The sequence below is a fragment of the Staurois parvus genome, unplaced genomic scaffold, assembly GCF_062004578.1.
Source record: "Staurois parvus isolate SC_StPar_1 unplaced genomic scaffold, SC_StPar_1.0 ptg000714l, whole genome shotgun sequence".
Lineage (NCBI taxonomy): Eukaryota > Metazoa > Chordata > Amphibia > Anura > Ranidae > Staurois > Staurois parvus.
The window spans coordinates 6955125-6971240 of NW_028318510.1; the positions used below are offsets into that span (position 1 = coordinate 6955125).

Genomic DNA, 16116 nt, shown 5'->3' on the forward strand with positions numbered 1-16116 from the left:
AGCATACAATCTAAAGTCCCCTAACTCGCATTCCTACATACACATACTAGGGCCACTTTAGACAGGATTTATTTGACCTACTAGCACGTGTTTGGAGTGTGGGAGGAAACCCATCCAGGCACAGGGAGAACATGCAAAATCCAAGCAGGTGGCGCCATGGTTGGGAGAACCAAAGACCCTAGTACTGCCAGGCGGAAGTGCTAACCATTTAGCCAATGTGCTGGCCATCTGCCATCCAGTTCATCGTTCAGGCCCATCCAGTAGCATATATCAGCCTACCTTAGACTTTAACAGGTTTCAGGCAGCAGGGCTGGACACTGGACCTGTATATCTAGGGCACAGTAAAATGCTGAAATTGCACTCACGGCTAGACACCACTTGTGGAAGGGGCCTTAGGAACCAGTAGATGGTCATGATGGTCCTGCAGAAACTTTTCAGCTGGTAAGTGACTGCATCCTGACAGATGCCCTTTTCTGGGTATTCAGGCAGTCATGGGTGCTACGGCGGTCTGAATAGATGGCTCTCCTTATCCGCATGGGCTGAACAAGAGAAATCTAAAAGTGAATGGCTAGCCTTATACTTGTCTGTCTATGATCTAATGAGATAACTCTCTGAAGCTGCCGAGTTGCAGAGTCAGAATTTTTCAAGCTGGGCCTTCTCATGAGCAGTAATCTGGCCATTAGGCAGCGAGGCACCGGAATATTCTTTTAGATAAGTTGGGGTTCATATGTAAAGCTGGGTACACACTATAAGAAAATTGGAAGAAAAATTCTGTACGAGGAACGATCAGTCAATTATCTGATCGTTTAGTATAGGACTTTCGACTGTTAGGGCGAAAAATCCTGAAGGTGCAAGCTAGAAATTTTTTATTGTACATGAACACATCTGATTTTTGCTAAATGTGTACAGTAATCGTATGGAGATAATTGAATAGGAAAAAAAGCGAATCAGATCAGAAGCAAAGAACAACCCAGAAGAAGGTGGCAACGACCATAGAAATAGTACACAGGAGAGAACGCTTTCCCTTTCGTACAAGTTTAATACCATTTTTGGTTACATCATGATATACACATTTTGTGGAAAATCAGACGATCGTTCTTCCGATTGTCCCATAGTGTGTACCCTGTTTAATTCTCTAGGTGCATCAGCTGTGTACCTAGGCTTTCTCAGATTCTGTTTGAGCACTTTGCGACTCTTAAAGCTAAAAATCCAAATGGAATGAGACTTCACGCCAGAAAGAGCAGCTTGGGTGTCCACTGTATACCATAGACAATCTATGCCTGGTCAATGGTCCTACTAAATCCGTTTTTGTGAAAATACATTTACACTTGGTGAACACATGCGGCCGAAGAAAAATTTGATAGTGTCTCTTTACTGGACTTTTTTTTTTATAAGTTTTATCTTCTCAATCACCACTATTCATGTCTTCAGCAGCACCTATATTTGTGAGCAACTGTATTCAAGGATGAATCTCACTGAGAATTTGCCACTACATCCATCGAACCAGATATTGATGCGTTTATCAAAAACCGTGTCAAATATTGCACTAGTTTTATGTTGCCCTCTTTCAATTTTTTTGTAATTTTTTATTACAAAAGGTAAATCGATCGTTAACTTGTGATTTGCTCGACTTTTTCTGCTCATCAGCTGTCCTTCTTGGTGTAGTTTGTGTGGCCCAAGACAATTCCTCCTTTTTCAATGTAGCCCAGGAAAGTCAGAAGGTTGGACACCCCTGGTTTAGACCATACAGTCAACCCCCCCAATACAATTTGTCATGCAATTTTGACAGTTCAAATTCGCATGACAAGTCGCACTCTATTTGTGCCTATGAAAACGGTCAAAGCTAGGCGACTGCCGCACAGATTTTGAAAAGATTTCTGCACTATTTTTGGCACTTTCATAGACAGCTGTACATGAAGTCGCACAGATGTCAGGCAAGCCACACATGAAATCGCACTGACCAGTGACTTTGAAATTGAGAAAGTAGCGCACTTTCAAAGCCACGTTCAGTGTGAACCAGGGCTTGCTCGACCACAGTAAGTGTGAAGATGTTGAATTTTCTAGGCTGGAAGACCCAAAGTTAGATTAGGCTTTGTCTCTGAAAGGGGAACTGTTACTCATAGCACCCAGTCAGCTTCTCCAACCAAGTTTGCACAGAGGAGCTTAAAAAGTAAAAAGCAGAAGCTGATGAAATGTTATGTGGAACATAAAAATGTTTGTTTTTATAAGCTAAAGTTTTCACAAGTTTTGTAGCCTCTTGTTCCTTTATATATTAGTGGAAGTGCACTGCATCTGAGCACCACAAACCAAAATTGCTATATAATTAATTTTTAATATTCAAAGCAAACTCCATGTCTCCATTCTTTATTTTGCAGAAAAATCATTTTGAAAACACCCCCCAGCAGTGGCCATATTGAGTAAGGGCAGATGATTCATGTAGCATTTGCTTTCTGGAATCTATCTGCCCTTAGCTCAGGCATAAACTGAGCTGAGAACCCTCCCTCCCCTCCTGAAGACTTCTGGGATGTATTACATCCATTTGACTAGGCATGGAAACAAAGAAATAACTAAAGAAATGTAAAAAAAAAAAAAAAAGTTTAAAACAGGGAAGTATATCATATTTACTAATGCTAGAAGCATAAGGCTTAGAAAAAGTCAGTGTTGATTGAGAGTGAAGTTCTGCTTTAAGTTCTCATGTATGGGCAGAGTAGTACATCCCTCTTGTCAGATATTTGACTTAGAGATAATATCTTGCAGTGTCCTCTCAGTGTGGTCTACAGAAGGACCTCAGCATGTGTCAAAGTCTTACATTTTTGCCTTTTTTCTCCCAAATAAATTGGCCGAGGCTAATGAGTAGACAGACGATACAGGAGATTTTTATTTATTTTTATTTTATTTCAGGTGCTTGTATAGCGCCGTCCATTTACGCAGCGCTTAAGCCGATGGTCACTATGAGGACATTGTGGAGTCCTTGTCTGGCTTTAGAGTAGTGAAGGTTTGTGAAGAGTGGCTTAGGCAAAATTTGGAATCCTTTGAGAGATAAAATGGGTAACATCAAATCTATATCTGTTGTGTGTTTTGCTGTGTGCCCTCAGTTCCAGGTTTTGGTGCTTTGCCAGGCCATTAATTTGAAGGAGCTGCCATACAGTTTTACTAGACCCACAACAGTAAAATCAGTCTGTATATGCAGTAAAGCATGCTTGTTATACTCACTGTGGAACCTAAGGGGTTAATCCTCTGCACTGTGTAAAAATGCTGTATGATCCTGATTTCTCTGAACCTCTCCTTCCAATGACTCCCTCTTATATCCTGATGAGACATTATCATGTGGAGTCACTCTGCACATGCTCAGTTTGGTGTGTATTGCTACAGAGGGTTTTTTTTCCTTCTTGGGAGAGTAACCCTGTGCTGATGACATGCAATCAGCACTGTCCAGACAGAGGTCAGGGGTCCTGCATCTTCCTAGAGCAGAATTAAAACTCCTACAAGCGTTCAGATGTGCTCGGCTGGACACTGATAAAAGTAACCAGACTGCTCTAACTGCTGATGAGAAAAGGTATTTAGTTTATATTTACTAAAATAACTGCACTTCCATGTTCAGTGTACTGTGGGAGACCAGATATAGTGAATGCAGGGTCCTGCACCACACTTTAACTAGCGGTGCACCGAAATGAAAATTCTGGACCAAAACCAAAAATTCAAAATGCATTTGACTGAACCCAACATGGACAGTTTATTTAAAAAAATAAATTTAAATGTATTATATTTGACTTTTTAATTAATATCATGAATTTATTTTCAATAGGCTGCTTTCACACTGAGCAATTTTTGAAGCGCTTTTGTATTTAAAAAGAATGGTGCAAGAAAAGCTCAAGAAAAATGCATCCCTTTAAATACAATGTATGTCTTCACATTGCTCCGTTGCCCTTGTGGTGTTAAAAATCCTGCTTGCCGCATTTTTGTTACATATTTGGCAAGTTAAAAAGAAAACGCTGCAAAAACACACCTCCCCATTGAGGCCTAGTTCACACCAATGTGTTTTTTGCAGAAGTGCCCTACAGTCCATTTAATATGGGTTCCTATGGTGCACGTTCACATCAATGCTTTTTTGAGCTGCTGTGTTTTTGGAAAGGGACAGGGACTTTTGTAACTGCAAAACATTGTGCTTTTGGTTCAATAGACTTCAATGGAGACGCTGCAGAAAATGCATGTAGTGCATTATTGATGCATTTTCCATGTGTTTGATGCATTTTTTTATGCGTTTTTTGCCTTTTTAATCTGCCTAGCAACAAGTTGTTAAAAAAAAATAAATACAAATTTTAAAAGCGTTAAACTGCAAAATGGAAAAACGCAAACTGCATTGGCTTGGACCAGACCTGAAATGCGTAGAAAATGCGGTAAACTCACACATGTTACTTGTTTTATGCGTTTTGCCACCAGCAAGTTGAGAGCACGTTATCAGCAACAAGTTGGCCCAAAAAGAACATTCAAAAATGCGTATAAAAAAAGGCAATGCGCACTTCAAACCGGGTAAAACAAACTGCATTGATGTGAACCAGGCCTGAAATGCATTGAAAACGCATAAAAACCACACACGTGTTCCCTTTTTTGCATTTTTGAGGCACATGATCTTTGAAAAACACATCCCAAACGTGGTAAAATCATGGAAAATGCCGATGACACTATTTTCGACCAATACATTTTGGTTGCTGATATATCGGTGTACCCTAACCTTAACGCAATGCATAATAAGGCAGTGCATCCAAAAAACTGTGAGCCTAGCAAATTGAGGTTTGGTCAACAGTCGAACATTTAGCCTAAAGCCATCCATAGATGGGTAAAATCTCGCCAGTTCATCAGGGACCGGCTGATATTCGAACCATCTGCAAGCAGACTGTACCCAATTCGATTGTTGTACAACTTGGGTACAACCAGCCTGTCGGATTTTTCATGCAATTATTGCCAGCGGCTAAAGCTTGAGCCAATGTAGATTCAGAGCAGGGGTCTCCAAACTGTTCTAACAAAAGGCCAATATACTGTCCTTCAGACTTGAGGAGGGCTGGATTAGGGCCAGTGAGGATAGAAAATATTCTGGTCCCAGCATCAGTGAGAATAAACGTGGCCTGAGGGTTGTTGGTCAGTAGGAGGAGGAGTAGTGCCCCACCATTGGTATTAGTGGGAACAATAGTACACCACCATTGGTTTCATGAGAAGTACTGCCTCATTGTTGGTCTCAGTGGGAGGAATAGTGCCCCAAGGGCTGGATAAAGGGTAGCAAAGGGCCACACCCGGCCCTTAGGCCGCAGTTTGGAGACAACTGATTTAGAGCTCTGCGGGGGAAAAAACATAGATCCCTTTTTTGCAGACTTGTTTGATAGCAATAAAAACGTCTCAACCAGTAATGCAGAGGTGCTTTGCTTCTGAATTGGAGATTTCAACATTTTTGTGTTACTAAGGTTAATATAGATTTCAGTATAGGAGACTGGCAAAGATCCCATCCAATTTAACAACTGTCTCCCCGAAACATTAAAGTGTTACTAAACCCCGGACCCTGCATTCACTATATCTGGTCTTCCACAGTACACAGAATGTGGAAATGCAATTATTTTAGTAAATATAAACTACTAATACCTTTTCTCATCAGCAGTTAGAGCAGTCTTGTGACTTCTATCAGTGTCCAGCAGAGCACTGGTTAAAGCTTGTAGGAGGAGTTTTCTCTAGGAGGATGCAGAACCCCTGACCTCTGTCTGGGCAGTGCTGATTGGCCCTGTGCTGATCAAATGCAAAAACAACCTCTCTAGCAATACACACCAAACTGAGCATGTGCAGAGTGACTCCAGTCAATATTATTATACAGGATTTATATAGCTCCAACAGCTCAGCCCTTTACAATATAACGGGAGACAATACAGCAACAATACAGTTCAATACAAGAGGGTTAGGAGGGCCCTGCTGCTTGGAGCTTACAATCTAATATGTCATAGGAGAAAAGAGGGGGACACTAGAAGAAGGGAAAGATCAGAGAAGTCAAGATCAAAAAGCGGTTTTACACAATGCAGAGGATTAACCCCTCTCATCAGCAGTTAGAGCAGTCTGGTGACTTCTATCAGTGTCCAGCCAAGCACATGTTAAAGCTTGTAGGAGTTTTCATTCTGCTCTAGGAAGATGCAGGACCTCTGTCTGGACACTGCTGATTGCATGTGATCAGCACAGGACCACTCTCCCAAGAAGGAAAAGAAAAACCCCTGTAGCAATACACACCAAACTGAGCATGTGCAGAGTGACTCCACACGATAATGTCTTATCAGGAGATAAAAGGGGGTCACTGTAAGAAGGGGAGGTTCAAAGAAGTCAGGATCATACAGCATTTTTACACAATGCAGAGGATTAACCCCTTAGGTTCCACAGTGAGTATAACAAGCATGCTTTACTGCATATACAGACTGACTTTACTGCTGTGGGTTTAGTAACACTTTACAGCTATAGGGTTAACCTTCATGGAGAGGGTTTTAGCAAATCCGTAAACAGAGGCAAGAGGACAGTCTGGTATTCCAGCAGAAAGCACATTTCAAAATCTACTTTCCTCCTTGATATTTACTCTTTGCGTATTGGTGCTACTTTTAGTGTGTACAGTGCAGAGAACATTCCTGGTCCTCCTCCCCCATTGCAAGGATTGTGCAACAGTTGAACCGAGTTTAAGAGGTTCTCATCTGTCAAATTCGTGCAAGCAACTACATGTGCATTTCATTATTCAATTGCCTGAGGAGACTGCTGTTTAAGTTGGCAAGTAGGCTTTTTTTCCCCTTCGTTTTAAAGATAAAAAAGGGCAGTCTGTTGGTGAGAAGAAAATGTCAGAGAGCATCGACCGAATGCCTCAATATGGACCAGTTTTCGGGGTAGCAGAGGAGAGGGGTACTATTTTGCCTGCTGCTGGGGCAGGGCAGGATTACTGTAAAATTCCCAGAGCAGTAGAGTAGAATGTGGTTTCAATTTGTTGTTCTGGGCTCGAGATGACAGTAATTCAGTAATAAAAAAAAAAATGTGCCGAGTTTATTTCCAGATTGGTGGAAAATGAAGAAGTCGCTCTTAGTTATGTTGGCAGCCTCCTAATGGCTAGGATGATTTCACATCCTCTGCTGTGAGGAAGCTCAGAACTCCATATTTTGCATTCTTCAGAGTGCATTTTCGAAGGACCCCACTGTTTTATGACATCTCAGTCTAGTAACCCAGCCACCCCTCCTTTACAATTGTAGTGCCACTTCCATAACGTGCCCCAGGCTGTGTGCATGATTCCATGTGGCAGGAGGCGGCTGTACACACAAGATAGTGTCTCATTTTGTAGGCCTTATCTTGTATAGGCAGACAAAGATGTCAGATGACAGTTTGTTCTGACGGCTTTATTTTCCATGTGAAAGACATTGAAAGCATCAGCTTACTCGGCCTTAGGCAATGTATTCTTACAAATATGTAGAATGGATACACTGGATTTTAGAAACCGTATTATTGACTGTTATGTAACATATGGAGCTTGCAGGGTTTTCTAGTCACTATTTTAAGGCTTGTTCATACCAGGTATGGAGGTGCCGCCACAAGACAAGGGGAATGGCCTGTGATGGTGTGACCTGTAAAAAAAAGTATGCCATGAAGTACATTTTTTTTTCTTTCTTTTTTTTTGTAATTTTTTTGTAATTTTTTTTCTCCTCTGAATGGTGCAAGGCTGCCAGTAGATGAAATGTCTGTGTAACATTCCAATAAAGTTTGCATTAAAAAAAAAAAAGCGAACGGTGTGATGCATTGGGATCGGTACTGCTCTCATCCTACCACACACCAGCAGCTTCATTCTAATGTGTATGCTGGTGTGATCAGCCCTAAGGCTAGGTTCACACTTGCCCACAGTTGTGGGTGCAGGAATTGCACTTGATCCCGCAACCTTCCGCAGCCAAAATATGCTCCTCTTATGAGACTAGCGGTGCTGCCATTCATTCTGAATGGCACCCCCACAACTCATCCTGCGGGTGCGGGAATTATGGGGAAATTTTCCTGCTGGGATTCAAATAAATGGTCTACCATGCCCGAGCAGGCGGGATGCACAACCCACAGTAGTGTGAACCTAGGCTAAGTGTGGATAGTATGTAAGTTCCACCTCAATACCAGCATATTTCTTCATTTCCCAAAAATTGTGGCAAAAAAATGTGATTATCATGGGGTTTCTACTTTCTAAAAGTCAATCATTTCAGGGAAGTTTGTCCTGTCCTGCCATTATTATTTTATAATAAAAACGTTATTAAATACCACCAAAGGAAAGCTCCATCTCAAAACGAAAATTAAATTCCTTTGGGTACAGTGTTGCATGGTGGAATAATGAAGTAATTGTCAGTCAAACTATCAGAACACTAAAAAAAATGTAACCCGCTAGTTAAAAGACAACTCCATGCAAACAGCTGACTGCACATGTGAACCATATCACCTGCCAAACGTTTAGTAAAATAAAAACACGTGCTGTTTGCTGAACTAATTTTCTTTAGAAAATTGGAAATTTGGTAAATTTTGTAATCCAATGGTGCTACCATTGATTTCTAAATTCAACCAACCAAGCCTTCAATCTCATCTCCATGTTGCTACAGAAAATAATTTTCATGGCAGGCAGCCATGCTCATTTATTTTTCGATTATATTTCTCGCACGATTCTCCAATCATTGATTAGAAATTCGTTTGTTCTTCCAGAAATTTCCAACACGATCACTCAAACTCGATGGCCGCACGAAAATCTGCTGATGCTGCTGCAGCCCACTAAGGGTGTGAAATTCAAAAGAAACTTTAGTTACGATTTTCAAAAGAAAATTTCATTTGGAATTCGACCCATGTAATGCCTGCATTAGTGCTGAGATTGTTCAGAATATGTCACTGGCCTCCATTCTCTTTGCACTGCTGGTGACACTCACCAAGGCATCTCTCCGGTCTGCACATAGGAGTATGGGGCAGACATGTCCAAAGCAGGCCGTTCAACTGATGTCACTACTGTTATAAGAAAGATTTCTTATTTCTGGCATTTGCCTAACATTGTTAGAGGACTTTGTTTTTTATGAGTCGTCTTCAGATACACTGGATTCCGCTTTCAGTACAGAAACAAGCTGATGACTTGTGTCAAATCAATGGAAAGATTGGATGTAAGCCCCAAGCAGCTAGGACTGATGTGGAGGCTTTATGGCTCAGCATTGGTTGTCTGCTTAGGAGCGTGTGCATTTGTAATGTTTAAGTGTTAGGGGTTTTTTTTATCCTTTTTTTTTTCTTTTCTTTTAAATAGGGGCACACAGTAAATTTTATGTTGCATGCTGGTGCAAATAGCCACACTGTCAGGTATATAGAAGTATGTGGCCTGCTACAGTGACAGTACTCGGGCCTTGTGCCAATCCCTTAGGGCTCATGTACACTACAGCTCCTAAACTGACGTTCAGGAGCTGTTCAGTGTTTTTTTCAGCAGCCCCTGAACTCTCCCTAATGTTTTCCTATGTGTCCATGTACATATAGTCGTTTACAGGCAGTTGAGTTTAGTCGTTTTTTGTTTTTTTTTAACGCACCAAACTTGCAATCAGGAGTAGATTTTACCAGCGCTTCAAACACTTGTAAACGCGGTTAACCGTATTTATTAGTGTTTGCGTTTAGAAGCGTTTTTTAACTGTTCCATGTCCAGATGCTGTCCAGAGCCTTTTTTCATCATCAGAAATGCATGCAAAGCATTTTCCATGTGTTCAAATGGACCCGGTACACCAGCGCAGTCAGTTCCAGGTTTCGCGTGAAGGAAAAAATGGCATTATGCTCATGATGGGATCCATAGTGAATACAACCAGAAAAGACAGGTCATCTCAACACATAGTGATCTCTCTGCTTTTGCTCTCTCTATTCCTCTCAAAATGTCTGAAATAGTTAATTTTTTACTATTTTTCAGTGCATTCTGGGCATTTTGGAAGGTCTCCTGATGTTATCTTTTAAAAAACGCGCATAAACGCGGTATGCAAACACGGCTAAACTGACATTTTTTTAACCTGTGTTTTCCAGCAGTCAGTTTCCATCATTCAGAAGAGTTTTCCAAACACCCCGTGTACATGAGGCCTTGTACAGTACAGTAGTATAATATGTATGGACATGCATTAGGCAGTGCATAACAAGTTGTGGCACTGCATCTATTTTTTTTTTTGTTAAGTGCAGCTTAGAAAGTGTCATTTGGTCAGCAATAAACCTTTTGCTTTGCTCCACCTATAAATTACCTTCATTGTGTAGTACTGTGGAGGAGTCATGAAAGCGGGCAGAGCACTCTGTAGACTCTGCTTGAAAGTGACATGGATAAATATTCCTCCTACAGTTTAGCTGCTATTAGCTAGGATTACTTGTCATTTTAATTATTAATGATCCTGCAGGTTTCCTAATGAGCCTCGCGGCCCACCCTGCTGGAAGAGTTGTACAGACCATGCAGGGTAGACTTCTATTATGGCACATATTTCACCTGCGTGGTTCAACCAGTAATAAATACCATCGAAAATAAAGTTTATTGTGGAAAATATCTAGTGCAGAAGAAACTGATGCAGAGTGTAAAAATAACTTCGCCAGAAAGCCTGACCTGACCTGTCAATGTATGTCAGCTAGCCAGATATATTTATTGGTCTCCTCTTCTACCCTGAGCTCAGGTCACCTTCTCCCTTCCCTCCTCCCTGTGTGCAGCTACAGTACTATGTTGCAGCATTGCCCTTTCAAAAAGCAGATCCCCTGTCATCGCCTATAGAAGTATAGGACTGGTATCCATGGAACCAAACTAGAAGATAAAGAAGAATCCTGAATTATACCCTTTGCCAGCCAAGGTGGATCATGTACAAGGGTGACCTACAGCTACTATATAAGTAATAATTTTAACAATGTCCTTCCTAAATATACATTTACCCAGTCTCTATTTTTTTTAAACCTCACTTTGTTTCATTAGTTTTTTTTGTGGTCTGCATTGGTACAAAGGTTGGATGGTTTAGGACTCCACACACGATGTCCGTTGAGCTGATTTGATCTAGGCAGATCACCTAAGAGTGTGTAAGCACAACAGCTCTTTCTATTACAAGATTGGGGTTGCTCTGATACTGATGATGACCTTTAAAATGTTGCCTAAAGTCCCTATTTAGGTAGCATGCACACTGTGCATTAAAGGATATGTTCACCTTTTGGGCAAAAATAATAAATGCACATTTTTTTTTTTTTTGCAGGTAAAAAAAATGTGCATCTATTATTTTTGTCTAAAGGAGCCTGTCAAGCATTGCACCAGCAATCAGTAGATTGCTGATGATATGCAGGTCTCCTGCAGACCTGTCAGACTATCTGCTTGCCCTACGGGATGTACGAGTAAGCAGATATACTGACTGGAAGTGACCGTGAACTACCACGGTGCTCCACAGTGCCGTGGTAGCTCATTGAAAACTGCAAGCCCACAACCGCTAAGGCTGCCGGGACTTGTAGGCACTCATTAACAGAACTCCGTAAATCAGTGACGCTGGTTTCAAATCTGACACAGAACGGGGAGACGTTTCCCTGTATTGTCTATCAGAGGGGGGGGGGGTGTAGCAGGCACGGCTGAAGCTTTGGGAACATGTTACATGTTTCACCCTTAAAAAACGGGTGTAACATGTTCCAAAGGTGAACTTATCCTTTAAGCCCTGTATGTCCAATCCAGTGTTTTTAAGCTTCAAGGAGGCATAGGCCCAGCATCGGCATCAAAGCCTAACCGAGCAAAATATGCTGTGGCCGGATGAGGCTGAATCTGTACCGAGTGGTATTTGCATTTAGGGCCGTATGCATTCAGACACAAATTTCTGGAAGTCATTTTTGGCTACCAATGGAGTAGGCTTCCAATAAACAGAAAATGTTGATCAATGGTGCCAGCTACAATGTGTTTTTATTTTTTGGGGGGTTTTTTTTGTTATACGTTCATTGGTTTCCTGGCTACTGGGATCTGTTGGTACAGTCTCCATCCATTTGTCTTACATATATCGAATTCAGTACCTCAGTGGAACTTGGGTTATTTTAGTCAACCAGAGTATACAAGGGAGACGTGGAAAAGGAAGTAGATTGTAAAATACCTTGCAGGTCTCCTAATGCTCTTGTTCCATGTGACCCAAAGGTTGCATGTTAAGGCATTGTCTGCAAGTCTGCATTGTGGTTTCCCCCTGTGCATGGTCCAGGTTTTAGAAAAAGTTCTCTTTCTGTGCTAAGTATACTTTCAAATATTTTAAGCCAGAGTAGGTCTTAGACATTGGATCAGCCCTTCTCAACCTTTTACCCCAGAAGAACCGTTAAAATAATTTTTAAACCTCAGGGAACCCCTGCAATTAATTAATTTGTGTCAATGTGAAAATTGCACCTTGCATTAGTATTCGATGAAGAATGCCTCCCCTTACAGACAGCTAAAAATCATTGTTGTCACGCCGCTGACTTTGCCAAGTGGCATCGGCCCCAGAACTATGCAGGCACCATCAAACGGGGATGTCAATCAGCCACAGCTCAAGGAACCCCTAGCAGCTCCTGGAGGTTCCATAGTGTTCGACGGACCTCAGGTGAAGAGTGGCCATTAGATGGTATCTCTTTACTCTACAGTTCACGCACTGTCTTTAATCTGGTGTCATAGATATGTAAGCAGTAAGACAGTGGGGTCCAGTATTTGGGATATTCCTCTCCCCCTCCTGACCATGTGCTCTACCAAAATCCAGCATTATTCAAGCCCCACAAGTGACTTGCATTGGAACGTTCTGGTATTATAAGTACTTTGGGTGTCTTAGCTTTTTTTCCCAAGCTGTATTTTAAGTTTCCGAATCTTTGATGTCAAAGAACTTCTGTGTCTTTATAACTGGTTCTTTTAACTGTTGAACAAATCTGCTTAAGGAATAAGTTGCTTCTGTGGGATTTAAACCCAAATTGGAGCAATCTCTGTTTTTGGCATTATTTTAGCTCTTGATCTGAAGTGCTGTGAGCTGCTTAATGCAGAGGACACATGTAGGGGGCAGCATAACTAAGGCCAGCGTTAATTCCTTGGGGCTTCCTTCCAGAAAGTGTCTGCTTTGATTGGAGCCAACAAAAGCCATCTGTTCTCTTATTTATAGCTCCCATTTCTAAGAAGTATATTCTATAGCAGATAAAACGTGGGTGACAGCTCATAATTTATAAATTTACTGAGGCTTCAACTGTCGAACATGATGTACAACACCTCCCAGACCATTCACCTGCAGTTGCTCTTTAGACCAGGGTTGTGATTAGGAAAGCAGTAGTTCTCTGACTTCTTGGCATGAAAGGTAGGCTGTCTGCTGCCCAGAAAAGGACAGCTTGTATTGCCCAGGCAGAATATGTGGTTGTGCAACAATTTCAGGAATTTAAATAGTCTAATAAAGTTGAAGTGGAACCCCCTTTTTTCTGGGGTTCACGCAAGATGTGGATCGGCCATAGATGGGGAAGATGCTCTTACAGATCCTCCACCATCATAAGTTTTTAATACTGAACTGCAGGTAAACCACTAAATTACACAAGTGCCCCCCCCCCCCCCAAAAAAAAATTTGAAAATCCTGTTTGTGTTCAAGGTACTCCTGCCACTCCGACCACCCAGATCCCTCATACCCCCACACACTATGCTGCATTGAAGCACTGCAAGACAGATTTTAATACTTTTGCTACCTATGCTAAGTGTTGGGGGGGGGGGGGGAGCAGGGCTGGCTGATGCAAGATCTGTCACCCTGCACCACAAGGAGAGAGTACAGTTTTGACCAGTCTTTATTACCAGGACTACTGGACAGAAGCAAACTACAGGAGTCATTTTATGCCTGATTAGTGGATAGATAATGAAGAAATGCACAAGATTCAAGTAAGAACACGCATGCCTTGTGTATTTATGAAATATTTGTTTGTCTCAATAGTTCACCTTTTAAGAGAGGCATGATTTGGGGGGCACAGCGGCAGGAATAATTGTAGATGTTTCAGTCACTAGTAGATCAACCCTTCATTTCTGTGCAGGAGCCAACCTTGGTTGTTTGGGATGTTTGACGACCCCTTACAGGCCAGACAGTACTGAAATAAAAACATAGAATTTGGAGAAGGCTGTAATTATTATTATTAATCAGGATTTATATGGTGTCCAGCGCTTTACAGTATAAAGGGTTACAGTACAAATACAACACAGTTCAATACAGAAGGAATAGGAGGGCCGTGCTCATGGAGTTTACAATCTAAAGTAATCTATAAAGCCGCAACTCTCCTTTAGTGCTTGCAGAGATTTCCTCCATGCTTCACATTTCTGAGACTGATAATTCATGCTCCCCTTTTCTTCAAAGAAATGAGATAAGCTTACTTCTAGGAGTGGTGAATTGGTAAAAGTTCAGAGGAAAAATAAAAGCAACAAATATCAGCTCTTTTACAGCCTTTTTTTAAGTGAGAGCTCTGACAGTTCATAGGCAACTTTTAGACTGCTGTCAAAAGGGCGACTCTGCTACTAGTGACAAATCAGGAGCAGTATAGAACCATTCACTACAGAATCGCCCTCCTGCTGGCTATGGACGCTGCTGAATCTCAGTCTCTTGCAATGGAAGCGATACCATAGGACAGACAGGCAACCTCTTAGTAGCCCTTCCACTGACATTATGTTGCTAGTGGCCACATTGCCAATCTGACATCAGCCTTGGGGCTCCTACAGCAAAGTTGAGCTGATCTGGATCCAGCAATGTGCAGGAGAGCAGTGGCTCTCTCCCTCCTCATTGGCTCAGAAACAGCAGCGGAAGCCATTGGCTCCCACTTCTGTCAATCACAGCCAGTGAAGTGGGTGCAAGGGGCGGGGCTGTGTCATGCTATGTGTGTCTGTGGACACAGCTGACTCAGGAGCAAGCACGCACAAGTGCCCCCATACACGCTGCTTGCTGCAGGTCCGAATAAGATGTTTATTTTTTTTAAATAAAAAATTATCCTTTACAATCACTTTCACAGAATGCAGTCTGTTTCGATGGCGCATGCTCAGTGATGTCAGGATGTTTAACGCAGACTACGTGGTAAATGTTGCTCTGGTCTACGAGCCGCCTTGCTGGGTACACTGTACATGTCTGTGCATTTAAATGCAACATCTACTAGGCTGTCTTCTGCTTTGTATTTGCACACACTTCTACATTGATTCTTTGACATCTCCCCATACATCAGACAGCACTAGTGTTATGGCTCAGGTATGCGAGTCTGAAACAAATATAGAAGCTTTAAGTTTCCATTTGGCTGTGCCAGGTATTGGCTTTATAATATCTCTTTCTACTGAGAAGCTCTCCAAAAGGTGCAGCTGTGAACCGGTTTCATCTTGCACTGTGTAGCTATGTTGGCAGGCCTCTAAATGTAAGGTATGCCGTCGGCCCCACTGTCTCTGTTCAGGCCGGTCTCTGTTACCAGGAGACAAGAGCCAGGGGATTGGAGGGCATCTTGAGCTATGAGGCCAACTGATTTGCTCCCTGCCACTCCATGAAAGTAAAAATAGAGTTAGTGGAAAATGCTGCGTGGATGACATGTCATAGACGGGCTTCTTCTACTACCTGCTGCAGCTTTGACGGCTCACACCGATCAACGCCCTGAGCGAGGAGCTCTGAATGGTGCTCGGGCGCTGCTGGTGTCTTCTTGGATGAAGAAGTCCATCAGACTTTGGGAAAAATGATTGCCCTAAGTGAAAAGCTGATAGCGGACTGCAGCAAAGGAATCAACAAGGTGGCAAAGTTTCTCAAAGGAGGATTTGGGGCTCCAAAGCTTCAAGCTGTCTTTCAAAATGCCAAGCAAGCGAAAATTTTGTTGGCAGGTATAAGATGTTCTGTTCGATTTTCTTGATTTTCAGGCTGTTATTTTGGCAGTGATTGGTGCTGTGTTGCAGGGAGACTTCTCTAAGTCTTATACTGGAGGAAACTGCCGAGGGGCTTAGAGAAATGGCTAAAAAGTAGACTGTGTGCTAATTTTGGCTTCCTCTTCCTGCATTGCGGACATGTCATTCATACTGTGGACTTCTACATTTTTAATGGCTGCCTTTTCCTTCTTTTCTGTTGGCTTTCAGCATTTGACTTGCCAGCGTGTTTTTTTTTTTTC

The 16116-nt window shown here is 42.0% G+C and overlaps 1 protein-coding gene across 3 annotated transcripts in view; it reads left to right on the forward strand.

The window, feature by feature from the left end:
* Window positions 1-16116, forward strand: part of PIK3R1 (phosphoinositide-3-kinase regulatory subunit 1) — a 95251-nt gene that overhangs the window by 37822 nt on the left and 41313 nt on the right. The window contains exon 1 of one of the 3 annotated variants that reach the window (XM_089653484.1): window positions 15582-15835. The exons of the other annotated variants lie outside the window; for them this stretch is intronic. Coding sequence (XP_089509610.1) covers window positions 15694-15835 — 142 coding nt within the window. The 5' untranslated portion in view covers window positions 15582-15693. Of the gene's footprint in view, window positions 1-15581; window positions 15836-16116 lie in introns of those variants that run through there. 3 annotated transcript variants of the gene reach the window in all.